The sequence below is a fragment of the Oncorhynchus gorbuscha genome, linkage group LG03 (genome assembly GCF_021184085.1).
Source record: "Oncorhynchus gorbuscha isolate QuinsamMale2020 ecotype Even-year linkage group LG03, OgorEven_v1.0, whole genome shotgun sequence".
In the NCBI taxonomy this organism is placed as follows: Eukaryota; Metazoa; Chordata; class Actinopteri; order Salmoniformes; family Salmonidae; genus Oncorhynchus; species Oncorhynchus gorbuscha.
Window position 1 is genome coordinate 23743536 of NC_060175.1, and position 22294 is coordinate 23765829.

The following is a 22294-nucleotide window of genomic DNA, read 5'->3' on the forward strand; positions in this document are numbered from 1 at the left end:
GATATCGGTCTACAATAGTGGCATTGACGGCTAATCCCACTTCTCTCTCTGGGGACCAGTGGCAGGTGAGAGTTACATCCTTTCACAGGTAAAGCGAGGCGAGAAGAACCTCCCCTTTTCAGAAGGTGGAGGGAAGCGAGAGCATGAGAGGGAGAGAGGGAGAGAGGGAAAGAAAAGAGAGTGCATAAGACTGACACGAAACTCCCAGACTGCTGCTGAATGGAAGGGGAGAGGGAGGGATGGAGGGGTTACCTTTGTTGCGATTTTCGGGGGGTCCTTGTTTTTTACCTGTTCAGACAGAGAGAGAGTGCGGAATGCTGATAACATGGCTTAAAGGAAATTAAAAAATCATAAAACCAAAATGAACAGAAGATCAAAACAATAAAAATTCAAGTGTGTGTTGGGGGCTGGAACGGGCTGTCAGAGGAGAGAGACCGCTAGTTGGTTTAAGGCTGTAGAGTCAAGTAGAGCATCCATCCACAGACAGCAGGATCTGTTACTGCTGACACTGGGCTCGTCTGTTTCAATCAATACATGTGTAACTAACGGAAATAAGTTTTATAAGAACACACATGCACCACACACATGCACCACACACATGCACCACACACATGCACCACACACATGCACACCTCCCATCCACTCACTCATGGCCCTGTCTTGACATTTGGGGGGGGGGTATGTGGAAATGAGGTGTGTGTGAACAGCAGTTGTCAGCTGAGCAGCAGCAAGCCCTGAAGCCTAATTCGGCCACTCTGCCCCCTCTCCTCTGCTCTCTGGGTCACTGTATCAATATGTGTGTATGTGGCAGGGGGGTGTGTGTGTGTAAGTGTTTGACAGACTTCGTGTGTGTGAAGGGAAAGTGTGTTTGCATGAGTGAGCATATAGAAGGTGAGTATGTCGGAGTCTGTGTGTGAAGGTGAGGGGGAGGTGTGGGACTGTGTGTGTGCTTCTAAGTATGTCTGCCCTCTTCCACCATCCTCACTATACACACCTGTCTCAGAGGAAGACAGACAGTTCAGCACCCAGTGTGCGTGCCTGTGCTGCAGCCAGTGTGTGCGTGTGCAACTAACTAGCCTTTACTTGCTCTGATCTACTCGAATACACCCATAACATTAAGGTCATGACGGCTGCGTTCAACAGTTTCATGAACATTTGAAATCTCAGGCTAATTTTGTGACGACTACAGATGCCAATTGGAATGAGTCATTGTATTGCAGCTCCCTCCTCTGAGCTGGCACATTCAGCCCCTTTAGAATGAATGCCTGAAAAACAGAAATCTTAGCAAAAAAACTCTTACCAAACAGAAAAGAAAACCCAAATAAGTGTTAGTATGGAACACAAGCGCAGTAGAGGCCATGTAGATATATATGTAGATTAACTGCACTGGAGGCCTTAGTGTTGCTTGTTAAATTAGAACACATACGAAAGGGAGGGAGGAAAGAGAGTGGAAATCCGTTTTTCCTGACAGTGGGCCTGTGGACCACACCATCATCCTTGAAAAGAACAGAACCACTCCGGGAAAGGAGTGATCTAGAAAGGGCCTCGGTTTGGATGTGAAATCTAACACCGGGGATTAGATAAATAAGGACAGCGATGTCAATGAAACTGAATGGAACCTCTGGCCTCCATGGTACAGTGTTTACCATGGCTGTCCCATCTTTCTTTACATCGTCCTAGAGTTCAACAGACTGGAGTAACTCATTCTTCCACTAGAATCTTACCTCAGGGAACCAGCGCTCACGTAGAAAGACAAGGATAGCTCGGTAGATCGAAACACACACACAGGAGACAGATTGGGGAAAAAGCCAGTCACGGACTCTCTGTGAACTGTTACCATGGCGATGTGCATTTGTCGTCGTCCCCCCAATCTCTTACCTTTCTTGATCTTCTTTTCCTCGTCGCTGTCTCCCGCCCCCAGCAGAGTGAAGATGATTCCAGTCTGAGAGTTGAGACCCACTGCAGACACCACCATTCTACCTGATCCCTCCATCACATGGGTGCCTGGAGGAGGAAGGGGGAGAAAGAGAGAGGATAAGAAGAGAGTTGGGAAGGAGAGAGAGAGATAGATTAACAATAAGGTCATAACTGTGCTATATGTATGAATAACTGTACTGTATGTTATTCCATTGTCCTCAATTTTCAGTCTACATACTGTATCACACGACATATGTTTTCATTTAAAACAAAAGAGGTCCTGACTTGGATATTGATAATAGTGATATTATGAATAGGCACTCTCACCAGACAGCAGCATGGGGTCTTTCTCGAGGGACTTCCTGACTTGGTCTGATTCACCAGTCAGAGAGCTTTCGTCAATCTTCAGGTCGTTGCCCTGGATCAGGATACCATCAGCTGGCAGCAGATCACCTAGGAAACAGTTACACAATTATATGATTGTGATATACAATGTCTCACCGAATTCCGTACCTTTGCATATCTGGTCAATGTGTTACCTCATCATATTAGTTCATTGTATTCAGACCTGGGTTCAAATATTATTTCAGGTATTTCAAATACTTTCAAAATCATTTGGAAGTAAGTATTTTTATATTTTTTTATTTCAAAACAAGTAGTTGAATATTAAAATGTATTTGGAAATACACTTGTAAAGTATTGAAAAATACTAAAATACAGTGTGTATACAAATAGTTTAATACTCCCACGCATTTGAACCAGGTCTGTTTGGTATTTTAGATAATGCAGGCCTATTTGGAACTAAGTATTTTAAAATACCTTCAAATAGTAGACTGTTTATAGTAATTTATTTGAAAATACCTTCAAATACTTCCAATAGAAGTAGTTAATTAAGGCCACGTTATTTGAAAATACTCAAATAGACAGAAATTAAGTATTTAATGTATTTAAACCAAGGTCTGACTGTATCCTGTCAGGGGAATGCCACAGCATGTTTCACTCAAGCACATTTCATCTCTTATTTTATCTGAACCATGTCTTACCGTATTTGATCTGGGCGATGTCTCCTGTCACTAGTTCGGACACAGGGATCTGGATGACCTGGCCTTTGCGGATGACGGTGAACTTCTGCTCCTGTTCGATGCGGCTCTGCAGCCCGCGGAACTGCTTCTCCTTGCTCCAGTCGTTAAACGCTGTCACCAAGACAACGATTGCAACAGAGAACAAGATGGCGGCGCCCTCGATCCAACCCGCCTGCGCCTCTCCCTCATCCTCCACTCCAGATGCTGTCTCACCACACACTGGGGAAAGCAGAACACAGGACCACAACATGATCAGGTCAAGACCAGGTCAGTGATATAAGACCACAACACAACCAGGTCAGTGATACAAACAATACCACAACACGACCAGGTCAGTGGATCAGGAGATGAAAACATTTGCAAACCCTCAATTCTCCCTTCATGCCCCAGTCCCCCTCACCACCCCTCCCACCTGTTCTAACTGCCCCGGGTTAGGGTGTACTACTCACGTTCGCTATCTCCCCCGGGAGGGTGGTAGAAGGACAGGCCCAGTGAGATGACGGCAGCAATCTCCAGGATGATTAGAGTAACATCCTGTAGAGCTTCCCACACCAGCGCCAGGAAAGACTTAGGCTTTTTAGGAGGGATGAAGTTCTTCCCAAACGCTGTGTGGCGCTTCTCCAGATCCACTGGGTTACCAGACAGACCTAAGAGAGAGGAGGAGAATAAGAGATTGAACAGACAGGTAAACAGAGTAAACAGTTATCACAGAAATGCATACAACAAGATCAAACAATAGATGATGTTGAATATATACATTCAGCTTGACACAAGGCTACTTTAGAGGTATGAAAAATGCATGACAAACTATCAGGATTAGAAATGTTTAGGAGATTCTATAGGTTGCTGTATTTGCCTTGGTTCAAAGGTCAAAACGGACTCTAAAATGCTGCCATACCAAATAGAAACAAGTAGAGCCGGCCGTTCAAACACACCCATCCACACCCCATGTCAGCCTCCCACTGTGGACACAATCTGCCAGGCAACTACTGCCAGAGGCTTTGACATTCATTTGGATGAAATACACAAACCAGTCCGAAAAACATGTTATCCCTTGTGTATTTTTCTACAATCAAACCATTAGATCAACTGGTATTTCCCGAATTAAGATAAAAATACGTTTCATAGATTCCGAGTAATATACCATCACCTCATTGAAATCTTAATTGTTGCAAATAGATCTAGAAAACCGCAGAAAATACAAAGAGGTCAGTCAATGAGAAGCCATGAGGCATTTGAAACGATCACAAGGCTGTTGTAATGTCTAACTACTGCTCTCCCTCCCCCACAGCCTATCCACACCGACTCTATGCCTATCCACCTGTCACTCTTACTCACATACACACATTCATATACACCCTCACTCACACACTCATCACTGACGCAACACACTTACACCCATACATACACACACCCTTACCAACGCTGCTGCTAAAATTATTTTGGATTTGATTTATTACTACCAATATGCCAATGTTCATTGATTACCATTACCATAAGTATCTAATGTATCTATTTATCTACTGTTCACTGTAACTTCTGTTTACATGTACAGTGGGGAGAACAAGTATTTGAAACACTGCCGATGTTGCAGGTTTTCCTACTTACAAAGCATGTAGAGGTCTGTATTTTTTAATCATAGGTACACTTCAACTGTGAGAGACGGAATCTAAAACAAAAATCCAGAAAATCACATTTTAGGATTTTTAAGTAATTAACTTGCATTTTCTTGCATGACATAAGTATTTGATCACCTGTTAGTTTTTCTTTAAGAAGCCCTCCTGTTCTCCACTCATTACTTGTATTAACTGCACCTGTTTGAACACGTTACCTGTATAAAAGACACCTGTCCACACACTCAATCAAACAGACTCCAACCTCTCCACAATGGCCAAGACCAGAGAGCGGTGTAAGAACATCAGGGATAAGACACAAGGCTGGGATGGGCTACAGGACAATAGGCAAGCAGCTTGGTGAGAAGGCAACAACTCTTGGCGCAATTATTAGAAAATGGAAGAAGTTCAAGATGACGGTCAGTCACCCTCGGTCTGGAGCTCCATGCAAGATCTCACCTCGTGGGGCATCAATGATCATGAGGAAGGTGAGGGATCAGCCCAGAACTACACGGCAGGACCTGGTCAATGACCTGAAGAGAGCTGGGACCACAGTCTCAAAGAAAACCATTAGTAACACACTACGCCCCCATGGATTAAAATCCTGCAGCGCACGCAAGGTCCCCCTGCTCAAGCCAGCGCATGTCCAGGCCCGTCTGAAGTTTGCCAATGACCATCTGGATGATCCAGAAGAGGAATGGGAGATGGTCATGTGGTCTGATGAGACAAAAATAGAGCTTTTTAGTCTAGAATCCATTCGCTGTGTTTGGAGGAAGAAGAAGGATGAGTACAACCCCAAGAAAACCAACCGTGAAGCATGGAGGTAGAAACATCATTCTTTGGGTATGCTTTTCTGCAAAGGGGACAGGACGTCTGCACCGTATTGAGTGGAGGGTCTTCCAGCATGACAACGACCCGAAACACAAAACCAGGGCAACTAAGGAGTGGCTCCGTAAGAAGCATCTCAAGGTCCTGGAGTGGCCTAGCCAGTCTCCAGACCTGAACCCAATAGAAAATCTTTGGAGGGAGCTGAAAGTCTGTATTGCCCAGTGACAGCCCTTAAAACTGAAAGATCTGGAGAAGGTCAGTATGGAGGAGTGGGCCAAAATCCCTGTTGCAGTGTGTGCAAACCTGGTCAAGAACTACAGAACTGTAATTGAAAACAAAGGTTTCTGTACCAAATATTAAGTTCTGCTTTTCTGATGTATCAAATACTTATGTCATGCAATAAAATGCTAATTAATTACTTAAAAATCATACAATGTGATTTTCTGGATTTTTGTTTTAGATTCCGTCTCTCACAGTTGAAGTGAACCTATGATAAAAATTACAGACCTCTACATGCTTTGTAAGTAGGGAAACCTGCGAAATCGGCTGTGTATCAAATACTTGTTCTCCCCACTATATTAACATTAAAAACTGTAACATATTATGCTTCACGGAGTCGTGGCTGAACAACGACAATATCATCATACAGTTGGCTGGTTATACCATATACTGGCAGGATAGAACAGTGGCGTCTGGTAAGGTAAGGGGAGGCGGACTATGTATTTTTGTAAATAACAGCTGGTGCACGATATCTAAGGAAGTCTCGAGCTATTGCTCACCTGAGGTAGAGTATCTCACGATAAGCTGTAGACCACATTACCTACTAGAGGTCGCCCGATAAATCGGAATGGACGATTAATTAGGGCCAATTTCAAGTTTTCATAACAATCGGAAATCGGTATTTTTGGGCGCCGAATTGCCGATTAATTTTTATACCTTTATCTAACTAGGAAAGTCAGTTAAGAACACTTTCTTATTAACCATGACGGCCTAGGAACGGTGGGTTAACTGCCTCGTTCAGGGGCAGAACGACAGATTTTCACCTTGTCTGTAACGGCGTTCGTCTGTTGAAGGAAGAGAGTCGGACCGAAATGCAGCTTGTTTGTTACTCATGATCTTTAATGAATGAAAACGGAACGATACATGAAATAACTCATAAATACAAAAACAACAAACGGAACGTGAAACCTATTACAGCCTATCTGGTGAACACTACACAGAGACAGGAACAATCACCCACAAAATACAAAGTGAAACTCAGGCTACCTAAATACGGTTCCCAATCCGAGACAACGAGAATCACCTGACTCTGATTGAGAATCGCCTCAGGCAGCCAAGCCTAACTAGACACACCCCTAATCATTCACAATCCCAATAATACAAAAACCCCAATATGAAATACAACAACAAAACCCGATGTCACACCCTGGCCTGACCAAATATATAACAAAAACACAAAATACAATGACCAAGGCGTGACATTGTCAGCTCGGGGGATCCAATCTTGCAACCTTTCAGTAAACTAGTCCAACGCAATAACGACCTGCCTCTCTCTCGTTGCACTCCACAAGGAGACTGCCTGTTACGCGAATGCAGTAAGCAAAGGTAAGTTGCTAGCTAGCATTAAACGTATCTTATAAAAAACAATCAATCATAATCACTAGTTAACTACACATGGTTGATGATATTACTAGATATTATCTAGCGTGTCCTACATTGCATATAAAAGTGACTGAGCCTACAAGCATACAAGTATCTAAGGATCTGACTGAGCGGTAGTAGGCAGAAGCAGGCGCGTAAACATTAATTCAAACAGCACTTCCGTGCGTTTTGCCAGCAGCTCTTTGTTGTGTGTCAAGCATTGCGCTGTTTATGACTTCAAGCCTATCAACTCCCGAGATGAGGCTGGTGTTACCGAAGTGAAATGGCTAGCTAGTTAAAGCGTGCTAATAGCGTTTCAAACGTCACCCGCTCTGAGCCTTCTAGTAGTTGTTCCCCTTGCTCTGCATGGGTAACGCTGCTTCGATGGTGGCTGTTGTCATTGTGTTGCTGGTTCGAGCACAGGGAGGAGCGAGGAGAGGGATGGAATCTATACTGTTACACTGGCAATACTACAGTGCCTATAAGAACATCCAATAGTCAAAGGTTAATGAAATACAAATGGTATAGATGGAAATAGTCCTAGAATTCCTATAATAACTACAACCTAAAACTTCTTACCTGGGAATATTGAAGACCCATGTTAAAAGGAACCACCAGCTTTCATATGTTCTCATGTTCTGAGCAAGGAACTGAAACATTAGCTTTCTTACATAGCACATATTGCACTTTTACTTTCTTCTCCAACACTTTGTTTTAGCATTATTTAAACCAAATTGAACATGTTTCTGTCACGCCTTGGTCATTGTATTTTGTGTTTTTGTTATATGTTTGGGTAGGCCAGGGTGTGACATGGGTTAATATGTTGTGTTTCGTATTGGGGTTTGTATTATTTGGGATCGCGGCTGATTAGGGGTGTGGTATAGGCTTGGCTGCCTGAGGCGGTTCTCAATTGGAGTCAGGTGATTCTCGTTGTCTCGGATTGGGAACCGTATTTAGGTAGCCTGAGTTCGCTTTGTATTACGTGGGTGTTTGTACCTGTCTCTGTGTTGTAGTCACCAGATAGGCTGTAATTAGTTTCACGTTCCGTTCTGTTGTTTTTGTATTTAGTATTCTGTTATTTCATGTACCGCGTTCTTTCATTGAAGTCATGAGTAACCTACAGGCTGCATTTCGGTCCGACTCTCTTCTTTCAACAGACGAACGACGTTACAGTTTCATTATTTACTTGAGGCTAAATTGATTTTATTGATGTATTATATTAAGTTAAAATAAGTGTATTCAGTATTGTTGTAATTGTAATTATTACAAATAAATAAATACAAATTGTCCGATTAATCGGTATCGGCTTTTTTGGTCCTCCAATAATCGGTTTCGGCGTTGAAAAATCATAATTGGTCACTCTCTACTACCTACTGAAGAGAGTTTTCTTCGTAGCTGTTTACATACCACCACACTAAAACCGCACTCAATGAGCTTTATACTGCCATAAGAAATAGGAAAACGCTCATCCAGAGGCAGCACTCCTAGTGGGTTCTGTAGCTCAGTTAGTAGAGCATGGCGCTTGTAACGCCAGGGTAGTGGGTTCGATCCCCAGGACCACCCATACGTAGAATGTATGCACACATGACTGTAAGTCGCTTTGGATAAAAGCGTCTGCTAAATGGCATATATTATTATTATTATTATAGTGGCCGGGGATTTCCGGTCACAACTTGCAGGCTTGTTTTCGAGTTGCTGTGCGTTTTGTTGCCAACCTATTTTGCTACCTGACAACTTTACGGTTTTCACTTTTTAATTACCGTTCATATATGTATTTATTTTTTCCTCAACTTTTTCACTCCGGACGCTTTATCTGGACATGATTCGTCAGGACCTCCAACAGCCGAAGCTAAGTAGTAACATTAACATGATGCCTTCTAATTGCAGTCGCTGTACTCGCCTTACGGCGAGGATAGCTGTGCTACAAGCCCAGCTTCAGACGCAATCGTTAGGCAAGGGTAATTTCAGTGTAGGAAAGGATGAAACAGCGTCTGTGCCACCAGTAAGTACAGATAGTAGTATAAATCCCCTGGCACAGTCCCCGCAGCCAGACAACTTTCTCACGGTTTCTGGAAGGAAATGCTGTAGGAAAGCTCAACCGGTGTCGCTCATTCAGCCGACAGAAACTTTCCCCATTAAGCAGCGGGTCGGAGTCAGAGGCCGAGTCTTCTCTGGTCTCTACTCCTCCCGTTACGGGGTCTGAGACGCCGAAGCTTCCCACCATTAGCTCTGACAAATTGAAAACTCTAGTCATTGGCGACTCCATTACCCACAGTATCAGACTTAAAACGAATCATCCAGCGATCATACACTGTTTACCAGGGGGCAGGGCTACCGGCGTTAAGGCTAATCTGAAGATGGTGCTGGCTAAAGCTAAAACTGGCGAGTGTAGAGAGTATAGAGATATTGTTATCCACGTCGGCACCAACGATGTTAGGATGAAACAATCAGAGATCACCAAGCGCAACATAGCTTCTGCGTGCATATCAGCTAGAAAGATGTGTCGGCATCGAGTAATTGTCTCTGGCCCCCTCCCAGTTAGGGGGAGTGATGAGCTCTACAGCAGAGTCTCACAACTCAATCGCTGGTTGAAAACTGTTTTCTGCCCCTCCCAAAAGATAGAATTTGTAGATAATTGGCCCTCTTTCTGGGACTCACCCACAAACAGGACCAAGCCTGACCTGCTGAGGAGTGACGGACTCCATCCTAGCTGGAGGGGTGCTCTCATCTTATCTACTAACATAGACAGGGCTCTAACTCCTCTCGCTCCACAATGAAATAGGGTGCAGGCCAGGCAGCAGGCTGTTAGCCAGCCTGCCAGCATAGTGGAGTCTGCCACTAGCACAGTCAGTGTAGTCAGCTCAGCTATCATCATTGAGACCGTGTCTGTGCATCGACCTAGGTTGGGCAAAACTAAACATGGCGGTGTTCGCCTTAGCAATCTCACTAGGATAAAGACCACCTCCATTCCTGTCATTACTGAAAGAGATCATGATACCTCACATCTCAAAATAGGGCTACTTAATGTTAGATCCCTTACTTCAAAGGCAATTATAGTCAATGAACTAATCACTGATCATATTATTGATGTGATTGGCCTGACTGAAACATGGCTTAAGCCTGATGAATTTACTGTTTTAAATGAGGCCTCACCTCCTGGCTACACTAGTGACCATATCCCCTGTGCATCCCGCAAAGGCGGAGGTGTTGCTAACATTTACGATGGCAAATTTCAATTTACAAAAAAATGACGTTTTCGTCTTTTGAGCTTCTAGTCATGAAATCTATGCAGCCTACTCAATCACTTTTTATAGCTACTGTTTACAGGCCTCCTGGGCCATATACAGCGTTTCTCACTGAGTTCCCTGAATTCCTATCGGACCTTGTAGTCATAGCAGATAATATTCTAATCTTTGGTGACTTTAATATTCACATGGAAAAGTCCACAGACCCACTCCAAAAGGCTTTCGGAGCCATCATCGACTCAGTGGGTTTTGTCCAACATGTCTCTGGACCCACTCACTGTCACAATCATACGCTGGACCTAGTTTTGTCCCATGGAATAAATGTTGTGGATCTTAATGTTTTTCCTCATAATCCTGGACTATCGGACCACCATTTTATTACGTTTGTAATTGCAACAAATAATCTGCTCAGACCCCAACCAAGGACCATCAAAAGTCGTGCTATAAATTCACAGACAACACAAAGATTCCTTGATGCCCTTCCAGACTCCCTCTGCCTACCCAAAGACGCCAAAGGACAAAAATCAGTTAACCGCCTAACTGAGGATCTCAATTTAACCTTGCGCAATACCCTAGATGCAGTTGCACCCCTAAAAACTAAAAACATTTCTCATAAGAAACTAGCTCCCTGGTACACAGAAAATACCCAAGCTCTGAAGCAAGCTTCCAGAAAATTGGAACGGAAATGGCGCCACACCAAACTGGAAGTCTTCCGACTAGCTTGGAAAGACGGTACCGTGCAGTACCGAAGAGCCCTTACTGCTGCTCGATCATCCTATTTTTCTAACTTAATTGAGGAAGATAAGAACAATCAGAAATTCCTTTTTGATACTGTCGCAAAGCTAACTAAAAAGCAGCATTCCCCAAGAGATGATGACTTTCACTTTAGCAGTGATAAATTCATTAACTTCTTTGAGGAAAAGAGTATGATTATTAGAAAGCAAATTACGGACTCCTCTTTAAACCTGCGTATTCCTCCAAACCTCAGTTGTCCTGAGTCCGCACGACCTAGGATCAAGAGAGACGCTCAAGTGTTTTAGTACTATATCTCTTGACACAATGATGAAAATAATCATGGCCTCTAAACCTTCAAGCTGCATACTGGACCCTATTCCAACTAAACTACTGAAAGAGCTGCTTCCTCTGCTTGGCCCTCCTATGTTGAACATAAAAAGTGGCTCTCTATCCACTGGATGTGTACCAAACTCACTAAAAGTGGCAGTAATAAAGCCTCTCTTGAAAAAGCCAAACCTTGACCCAGAAAATATAAAAAACTATTGGCCTATATCGAATCTTCCATTCCTCTCAAAAATTTTAGAGAAGGCTGTTGCGCAGCAACTCACTGCCTTCCTGAAGACAAACAATGTATACGAAATGCTTCAGTCTGGTTTTAGACCCCATCATAGCACTGAGACGGTACTTGTGAAGGTGGTAAATGACATTTTAATGGCATCGGACCGAGGCTCTGCATCTGTCCTCGTGCTCCTAGACCTTAGTGCTGCTTTTGATACCATCGATCACCACATTCTTTTGGAGAGATTGGAAACCCAAATTGGTCCACACGGACATGTTCTGGCCTGGTTTAGATCTTATCTGTCGGAAAGTTATCAGTTTGTCTCTGTGAATGGTTTGTCCTCTGACAAATCAACTGTAAATTTCGGTGTTCCTCAAGGTTCCGTTTTAGGACCACTATTGTTTTCACTATATATTTTACCTCTTGGGGATGTTATTCGAAAACATAATGTTAACTTTCACTGCTATGCGGATGACACAAAGCTGTACATTTCAATGAAACATGGTGAAGCCCCAAAATTGCCCTCGCTAGAAGCATGTGTTTCAGACATAAGGAAGTGGATGGCTGCAAACTTTCTACTATTAAACTAAGACAAAACAGAGATGCTTGTTCTAGGTCCCAAGAAACAAAGATATCTTCTGTTGAATCTGACAATTAATCTTAATGGTTGTACAGTCGTCTCAAATAAAACTGTGAAGGACCTCGGCGTTACTCTGGACCCTGATCTCTCTTTTGAAGAACATATCAAGACCATTTCGAGGACAGCTTTTTTCCATCTACGTAATATTGCAAAAATCAGAAACTTTCTGTCCAATAATGATGCAGAAAAATGTATCCATGCTTTTGTCACTTCTAGGTTAGGCTACTGCAATGCTCTACTTTCCGGCTACCTGGATAAAGCACTAAATAAACTTCAGTTAGTGCTAAATACGGCTGCTAGAATCCTGACTAGAACCAAAAGATTTGATCATATTACTCCAGTGCTAGCCTCTCTACACTGGCTTCCTGTCAAAGCAAGGGCTGATTTCAAGGTTTTACTGCTAACCTACAAAGCATTACATGGGCTTGCTCCTACCTATCTCTCTGATTTGGTCCTGCCGTACATACCTACACGTACGCTACGGTCACAAGACGCAGGCCTCCTAATTGTCCCTAGAATTTCTAAGCAAACAGCTGGAGGCAGGGCTTTCTCCTATAGAGCTCCATTTTTATGGAACGGTCTGCCTACCCATGTCAGAGACGCAAACTCGGTCTCAACCTTTAAGTCTTTACTGAAGACTCATCTCTTCAGTGGGTCATATGATTGAGTGTAGTCTGGCCCAGGAGTGGGAAGGTGAACGGAAAGGCTCTGGAGCAACGAACCGCCCTTGCTGTCTCTGCCTGTCTCTCCCCTCTTTCCACTGGGATTCTCTGCCTCTAACCCTATCACAGGGGCTGAGTCACTGGCTTACTGGGGCTCTCTCATGCCGTCCCTGGAGGGGGTGCTTCACCTGAGTGGGTTGATTCACTGTTGTGGTCATCCTGTCTGGGTTGCCCCCCCCCCTTGGGTTGTGCCGTGGTGGAGATCTTTGTGGGCTATACTCAGCCTTGTCTCAGGATGGTAAGTTGGTGGTTGAAGATATCCCTCTAGTGGTGTGGGGGCTGTGCTTTGGCAAAGTGGGTGGGGTTATACCCTTCCTGTTTGGCCCTGTCCGGGGGTGTCCTCGGATGGCGCCACAGCGTCTCCTGACCCCTCCTGTCTCAGCCTCCAGTATTTATGCTGCAGTAGTTTGTGTCAGGGGGCTAGGGTCAGTTTGTTATATCTGGAGTACTTCTCCTGTCCTATTCAGTGTCCTGTGTGAATCTAGGTGTGCGTTCTCTAATTCTCTCCTTCTTTCTTTCTCTCTCTCTCTGAGGACCTGAGCCCTAGGACCATGCCCCAGGACTACCTGACATGATGACTCCTTGCTGTCCCCCTGGCCATGCTGCTGCTCCAGTTGCAACTGTTCTGCCTTACTATTATTCGACCATGCTGGTCATTTATGAACATTTGAACATCTTGGCCATGTTCTGTTATAATCTCCACCCGGCACAGCCAGAAGAGGACTGGCCACCCCACATATGCTCTCTCTAATTCTCTCTTTCTTTCTCTCTCTCGGAGGACCTGAGCCCTAGGACCGTGCCCCAGGACTACCTGACATGACGACTCCTTGCTGTCCCCAGTCCACCTGACTGTGCTGCTGCTCCAGTTTCAACTGTTCTGCCTTATCATTATTCGACCATGCTGGTCATTTATGAACATTTGAACATCTTGGCCATGTTCTATTATAATCTCTACCCGGCACAGCCAGAAGAGGACTGGCCACCCCACATAGCCTGGTTCCTCTCTAGGTTTCTTCCTAGGTTTTGGCCTTTCTAGGGAGTTTTTCCTAGCCACCGTGCTTCTACACCTGCATTGCTTGCTGTTTTGGGTTTTAGGCTGGGTTTCTGTACAGCACTTTGAGATATCAGCTGATGTACGAAGGGCTATATAAATAAATGTGATTTGATTTGATTTAATGCTGAGAAACTTAAATCAGTTTTACCAAATTTCTATCAGCATGTTAAATGTGAAACCAGAGGAAAAATAACTCTGGACCACCTACACAGAAATGCATACAAAGCTCACCTTCACCCTCCATTTGGCAAATCTGACCATAATCATATCCTCCTGATTCCTGCTTACAAGCAAACATTTAGGCAGGAAGCACCAGTGACTAGCTCAATAAAAAAGTGATCAGATGAAGCAGATGCTAAGCTACATGACTGTTTAACTAACACAGACTGGAATATGTTCCGGGATTCCTCCGATGGCATTGAGGAGTACACATCAATGACGTGGTCTCCACAGCGACCGCACGTACATACCCCAACCAGAAGCGATGGATTACAGGCAGCATCCGTACTGAGCTAAAGGGTTGAGCTTCCGCTTTCAAGGAGTGGGATACTTATTTTCCACCACAATTTGCAAATAAATTAATTAAAAATCCTACAATGTGATCTTCTGGATTTTTTTTCTCATTTTGTCTGTCATAGTTGAAGTGTAGCTATGATGAAAATTACATGACTTTCTCATATTTGTAAGTGGGAGAACTTGCACAATTGGTGGCTGACTAAATACTTTTTGCCCCACTGTATCTGTACTTTGCTTCGTTCAGCTTTCCCTCGATCCTGACTAGTCTCCCAGTCCCTGCCGCTGAAAATGATCCCTACAGATGGTGGGATGGTGCCAGGTTTCCTCCAGACGTGACGCATGGCATTCAGGTCTGAGAGTCTTTAAGTGCCTTTATTCAAGCTCCAAGAGGGGTGTCATGTACCTTTTACTGAGGGGTGGCTTCCATCTGGCCATTCTACTATAAAGGCCTGATTGGTGGAGAGCTGCAGAGATGGTTGTCCTTTTGGAAGGTTCTCCCATCTCCATAGAGGAACTCTGGAGCTCTGTCAGTGACCATCGGGTTCTTGGTCACCTCCCTGACCAAGGCCCTTTACCCTAGATTGCTCAGTTTGGCCAGACGGCCAGCTCTATGAAGAGTCTTGGTGGTTCCAAACTTCTTCCATTTAAGAATTGTTAGATTCTGGGTTAAATTTAGAACATTGATATACTCCGCAGTATAGTATCTGACGAGTGAAAGAGACTGTTTTTTTTACATCAGAAGTTAATGGTTTTTACATCAGAAGTTAATGGTTATCTTTAGGAGCCAGATGTCTTTGGAATTTGTTGGGTGGACAGGAGGAAATCACGGGATTGCTATAGGGAATACGGGTGGAGATCTTTGGATTAGGCATCAAGGGGGTTGAGGTCAGGTCAGATCCCATTAACCTCTTGAGTGTAGGGGGCAGTATTTTAATGTTTCTATGAAAAACGTACCCAAATGAAACTGCCTATTTCTCAGGCCCAGAATCTAGAATATGCATATAATTGTCAGATTAGGATAGAAAACACTCTAAAGTTTACAAAAATGTCAAAATATTGTCTAGCTATTTGTAATGTTTTGTCTGCTGAGAGACATGTCGTTACATCAACTGTTGGTTTGCTTTTGCCGAAAAGCTTTTTCGAAACCTAACACACCATGTGGATTAACAACAAGCTGAGCTGTGTTTTGCTATATTGCACTTGTGATTTCATGAAAATGTAATATTTTTAGTAATTTAATTTTAATTTGGCGCTCTGCAATTCAGCGGATGTTAATGAAAATGATCCCTCTAAAGGGGACGGGTGCGTCAAGAAGTTAAGGAAGAAACAATGGTTTATTACCCTATTACTTCGCCTTCCTGTCGAAGCATAAAATATATAAGGGTTGGAGAGAAGGAGGAGGGCCTAAATTGGAGTATATATACTTGTGGTGGTGGAAACATGTTTTGTCTGAATGCAGCTGTCTTGACTCTCTGGGAAGAATGTCTGTTGAGGATTTTACTCTGAGAATTCGAACCTAACAGAATGATGGAGGCCACTGTGTTCTTCGGGACCTTCAATGCTGCAGAACGTTTTTGGTGCCCTTCCCCAGAACTGTGCCTCGACTCAATCCTGTCTCGGAGCTCTACGGACAATTTCTTCAAACTCATGGCTTGGTGTTTGCTCTGACATGCACTGTCAACTGTGGGACCTTATATAGACAGGTGTGTGCCTTTCCAAATCATGTCCAATCAATTGGATTTACCACAGGTGGACATCAATCAAGTTGTAGAAACATATCTCAAGGATGATCAATGGAAACAGGATGCACCTGATCTCAATTTCGAGTCTTATAGCAAAGGGTCTGAATACTTAGGTAAATAAGGGATTTTATTTGCAAAAACGTGTGGTGTTGTGTGTAGATTGATGAGGAAACAATTTAATTTAATCCATTTTAGAGTAAGCCTATAACATAACAAAATGTAGGAAAAGTCAAGGGCTCCGAACACTTTCCCAATGCCCTGTACATCATACAATGAAATGCTTACTTGCAGGTTCCTTCTCTGCAATGCAACAACAATAAGACATAGTAAAAAATAAGAATACGAAATAAGTAAATGGCTTAGTAGAATAGAATAAACATTTTAGCAGAAGTATAATACATGAAGGCACAATTTCTAGTTCAAGATTTACATGTGTATTGGGGAAAGAGGGGATGGGGTCATGTGTTTAAATTCAGCAGTATAATAAGAGTTTGGAGGCAGCAGTTGTGATGTGTGTGTAGCATGAATGTATATGTGTGTGTATGTGTGTGTCTGTGTGGGTGTGTGCATGAGCAAGTCCATGTGTGCTATGTGTGGAGAATCAGAATCAGAGCAGGTGGTCAGTCCAGTACTAGTGTTCAGCAGTCTGATGCTTGTAGATACCAACAGGATCAGAGACAGTTCCTATCAGACCTCATGCTCCGATACCGTCTGCCCAACGGTAAGGGAGAGAACAGCTTGTGGCTTGGGTGTGTGGGGTCCTTGATGATGCTGCGTGACTTCCTCAGGCACTGTTTCGAGTATATGTCCTGGATGAGTGGAAGCACAGTCCCAGCGATATACTGGGCTGTCTTTACCACTCACTGGAGGGCCTTGTGGTCGTGCATGGAGCAATTCCCATAAAATGCTGTGATGCAACCTGTGAGGATGCTCTCGATGGCGCAACGGTACTATTTGGAGAGGACCCGGGCGGCAAGTCAAATTTCTTCAGGCGCTTTAGGAACTACAGGTGTTTTTGCACCCTCTTGACAAAAGCGGTGGTGTTGTTGGTAAATGAAGGTAATGGACAAGTCCTCAGGTGTGTGAACACAGAGGAACATAAAAACTTGTGACTCATGACTCTCTAATACAGTCCCATTGACATGGACTGGGACATGTTCCCTCTGTTTCCTGAAGTGAACAATCAACTCATTTGCTGACATTGAGGGAGAGGTTATTGTCGTGACACCACAACACCAGTTCATTTACCTCCTCCCTACAGGCTGACTCGTCATTGTTGGTTATCAGGCCTACAACCGCGTTGATGGAGTTGGTATCGCGCAAAGCCACGCAGTCTTGCAAAGACACTTTGGTGTCATGCAAAGCCCATGAGGGGCCCCTGTGTTACGAGTCAGTGTGGAGGAGGTGTTGTTGCCTATCAACACAGTATTCTTATTTTTTTATTGAATCTTTATTTAATTAGGCAAGTCAGTTAAGAACAAGTTCTTATTTACAATGATGGCTTAAGAACAGTGGGTTAACTGCCTTGTTCAGGGGCAGAACGATAGATTTGACCTTTTTTACCTTTACCCAAGCTTGGGGATTCGATCAAGCAACCTTTGAGTTACTGGCCCACTAGGCTACCTGCCGCCCCACGTGGTCTGCCGTCAGCATGTCCAGGATCCAGTTGCAGAGGGTGGTGTCTAGACCAAGGGCTCGGAGCTTGGAGGGAACAATAGTGTCGTATGGTGAACTGTGAACTGTAGCCAATGAACAGCATTCTCACATAGCTGCTCCTCTTGATGTGTTATGGCCATGTGAATAGCGAAGGCAGTGGGTCCAGTGTGCCTGGCATGCTGGCATTGATGTGGGCCATGACCAGCTTCTCTCAGCACTTCATAATGACTGAGGTGAGTGCGACTGGGAAATAGTCATATCACCTTTTATTTCTTGTGAGGGGGTGAGTAGAGAGGAGTGAGAAAAATGGTAGGAGAGGGGAAAGAAAGAGAGAGGGGAATCAAGAAACAGAGAGAAGGAGAAGGGGCAATGGGGTTGAGAGAGGGAGGGAGAAGAAAGATAAAAGAGAGGGAGGAGAGAGAAGAGGAAAGAGAGGGATGAGTCATTTGGTGGCAACCTCTAACATCTATTTGTTTCAGGCCAGCAGGTGACCACAAGCTCAATGACCACAAGCTGAGACCAGTGGAAGGCAGAGTACAACACCCTTTAACTACAGAGTACTGGAGCCTTGAACTACGGACAGACACAGTAGTTAGCCTATCCTCTTAACCTCCCCTCCCCTCAGTGGTCAAATAAAGGAAGGAGAAAAAAGTCACAAAACAAAACACTGCTGCCAAGCAATTTCTGTCTAGTCTGGAGAGCTAACAAAAGTGACAGAGTATTCTATGAACTGGCCGTCTGCCCAGAGTCCTGTTCTGTTAGTGTAGCCTTCCAGTTACCCTGATAAATGTGAAGTGTTACTCACTTTTACATTGTGTCCCTTTCTCATCCCTCTGTTTCCATGGGCAGTAATAGAGGAGCAGGTGCAGAGGGTGGAGAGGGAGTGGTATAGAGGAAACCATTTGGAGAGCGAGAGAGCGACCATGGGGAGGAGAGAGCATTGACATCAACAGCAACTCAAAACTTATTGATCTCGCCTCATCAAAAATATTAAATGTTTTGTGTTTTGCTGACTAACCTAAAAGGGAACTCGCCACACACAGCCTGACAGGAAATACATATTTACACTGCCACCGTCGTCCGGCGAGCAGCGTGTTATGGGATGGCGGCCGCAGAAGGGGCCAATTCATTATTTTATTAAAACTTTATTTCAACAGGGAAGACATATTGAGACCTAGTCCTTTTAAAAATGCACCCTGTATATACACACAAAATAAATATACCCTAACTAACTAACTAACTAACTAACTAACGTACAGTACAGTACAGTACAGTACAGTACATTGCCTTGTCATTATAGAGCATTGTGTGTAGATTGATGAGGAAGAAAAACAATTGAATCCATTTTAGAGTAAGCTTTAACGGAACAAAATGTGGAAAAAGTCATTTATTTATGAAGAAATAAGGCCAGGGCAGTAATGAGCTACTAGGTTATTATGTGGGATAATGCATCTCTGTGGGTGAAACAAATTTCAAATGGAGATAAAATATCATTGGTAGGAGATTACATGTACAGTGCATTCGGGAAGTATTCAGTATACTTTTCCCACTTTGTAACGTTACAGCCTTATTCTAAAATAGATTAAATAAAACATTTTCCTCAACCTACATCCAATACCCCATAATAACAAAGCGAAAACATTTTTTTTTAAATGCTTGAAAATGAATTAAAAAAAATATTTACATAAAAAATTATTTACCTAAGTGTTCAGACCCTTTGCTATGAGACTCAGGTGCATCCTGTTTCCAATTATCATCCTTGAGATGTTTCTACAACTTGGAGTCCACCTGTGGTAAATTAAATTAATTGGACATGATTTGGAAAGGCACACACCTGTCTATGTAATGTCCCACAGTTGACAGTGCATGTCAGAGCAAAAAACAAGCCATGAGTTTGAAGGAATTGTCCGTAGAGCTCCAAGACAGGATTGTGTCGAGGCACAGACCTGGTGACGGGTACCAACACATTTTTCCAGCATTGAAGGTCCCCAAGAACAGTGGCCTCAATCATTCATAAATGGAATAAGATTGGAACCACCAAGACTCTTCCTAGAGCTGGCCGCCCGGCCAAACTGAGCCATAGGGGGAGAATGGCCTTGGTCAGGGAGGTGACCATGATCCCGATGGTCACTCTGACAGAGCTTTAGAGTTGCTCTGTGGAGATGGGGGAACTTTTCAGAAGGACAACCATCTATGCAGCACTCCACCAATCAGGCCTTTATGGTAGAGTGGCCAGACGGAAGCCACTCCTCAGTAAAAGGCACATGACAGCCCGCTTGAAGTTTGCCAAAAGGCACCTAAAGGACTCTCAGACCATGGACAACAAGATTCTATGGTCTGATGAAACCAAGATTGAATTCTTCGGCCTGACTGCCAAGCATCACATCTGGAGGAAACCTGGCACCATCTCTGCGGTGAAGCATGGTGGTGGCAGCATCATGCTGTGGTGATGTTTTTCTGCAGCATGGACTGGGAGACTAGTCAGGATTGAGGCAAAGATGAACGGAGCAAAGTACAGAGAGACCCTTGATGAAAATCTGCTCCAGAGCACTCAGGATCTCAGACTGGGGCGAAGGTTCACCTTCCAACAGGACAACGACCCTAAACACAGAGCCAAAACAACACTTCGGGACAAGTCTCTGCATGTCCTTGAGTGGCCCAGCCAGAGCCCAGACTTGAACCTGATTGAAGAGCAACCTGAAAATAGCGGTTCAGTCACGCTCCCCATCCAACCTGACAGAGCTTGAGAGGATCTGCAGAGAAAATTGGGAGTAACTCCCCAAATACAGGTGTGCCAAGCTTGTAGCATCATACCCAAGAATCTCTGCCAATTGTGTATCAACAAAGTACTGAGTAAAGGGTCTGAATTCTTATGTACATTTTTAAAAACTGTTTTCGTTTTGTCATTATGGGGTATTGTGTGTAGATTGATGAGAAAAAAAGAAGATTTAATCCATTTTAGAATAAGGCTGTAAAGTAACAAAATGTGGAAAAAGTCAAGGGGTCTGAATAATTTCTGAATGCACTGTATTTCTGTGAGTAGCCTAAAAAATAAATCAAAGCAGAAAGTACTTCTTATGCAGCATGGCCACATGCTGAGTACATGGGGTACTGTGTAGATTCTTTTTCACTTGCTCATGTTGCATTTTGTGCGAACACATGCTTTCTCTGGACACTTGCTTGTGGCAGCAGATTTGCAGAGGACTGCACTGTGAATGTAAAGTAAATAACATTGTCAGACTTTCCCTTGCTTCAGAAGAGAGAAAATGAGTTGAGAAGATTATTCTCTATTCTCGTCACTCCCTATCCATCATTTTCTGGGTGATTCGTGATGTTTTATTTGTGCTTCCCATGACACACACACACACACACACTAGAATGTTTGTTGTATTTTCAGGGCACATTTGTAAAAGCGATGGCTTACCTGTTAAAATAAAGGTACAAAATAAATACAAATATTCGTTCTCTACCTTCCTCTTTCCTCCTCGCCTCTCTTTCTCAGTCTTACCTTTCCCTTCGATCTTATCCTTTTCTTTATATTCTATGCCCCTCCCTCTCTGTGTTGGTCACTGGCTTCATCAATGTGCTGCTATATTGGCAGCTCATCAAGACATACAGCTAACCAGTCTCTCCCACCCTCCGCCCTCTCTCACTTACTCCCTCCAATATTTCTCTTTCTCCCTCCCACCTCTCTTTCCCTCCCTCTTCCGCCTCTCCCTCACCTCTTCCCTTTTCTCCCAATCTTTCTCCCTCCCACCTCTCTTTCCCTCCCTCATCTCTTCCCTTTTCTCCCAATCTTTCTCCCTCCCACCTCTCTTTCCCTCCCTCATCTCTTCCCTTTTCTCCCAATCTTTCTCCCTCCCACCTCTCTTTCCCTCCCTCATCTCTTCCCTTTTCTCCCAATCTTTCTCCCTCCCACCTCTCTTTCCCTCCCTCTTCCGCCTCTCCCTCACCTCTTCCGCCTCTCCCTCACCTCTTCCGCCTCCCCTCACCTCTTCCGCCTCTCCTCACCTCTTCCGCCTCTCCCTCACCTCTTCCCTTTTCTCCCAATCTTTCTCCCTCCCACCTCTTCCGGCTCTCCCTCACCTCTTCCGCCTCTCCCTCACCTCTTCTCCCAATCTTTCTCCCTCTTCCGCCTCTCCCTCCCTCTTTCCTTTTCTCCCTCCCACCTCTCCCTCACCTCTTCCGCCTCTCCCTCACCTCTTCTCCCAATCTTTCTCCCTCCCACCTCTCCCTCCCTCTTCCGCCTCTCCCTCCCTCTTCCCTTTTCTCCCAATCTTTCTCCCTCCCACCTCTCCCTCACCTCTTCAGCCTCTCCCTCACCTCTTCCGCCTCTCCCTCACC

The 22294-nt window shown here is 44.1% G+C and overlaps 1 protein-coding gene across 7 annotated transcripts in view; it reads right to left on the reverse strand.

Moving 5' to 3' along the window:
- LOC124028940 (plasma membrane calcium-transporting ATPase 1-like) overlaps window positions 1-22294 on the reverse strand; it is a 176117-nt gene that overhangs the window by 90305 nt on the left and 63518 nt on the right. For 5 of the 7 annotated variants that reach the window (XM_046340867.1, XM_046340835.1, XM_046340839.1 and 2 more), the window contains exons 3-7: window positions 3449-3646; window positions 2961-3218; window positions 2245-2370; window positions 1879-2004; window positions 253-288 (exon numbers count right to left, since the gene is read on the reverse strand). In XM_046340867.1, the coding sequence (XP_046196823.1) occupies window positions 253-288; window positions 1879-2004; window positions 2245-2370; window positions 2961-3218; window positions 3449-3646 (744 nt within the window). The remainder of the gene's footprint in view (window positions 1-252; window positions 289-1878; window positions 2005-2244; window positions 2371-2960; window positions 3219-3448; window positions 3647-22294) is intronic. The other 2 variants (XM_046340855.1, XM_046340861.1) reach the window with 1 other exon arrangement.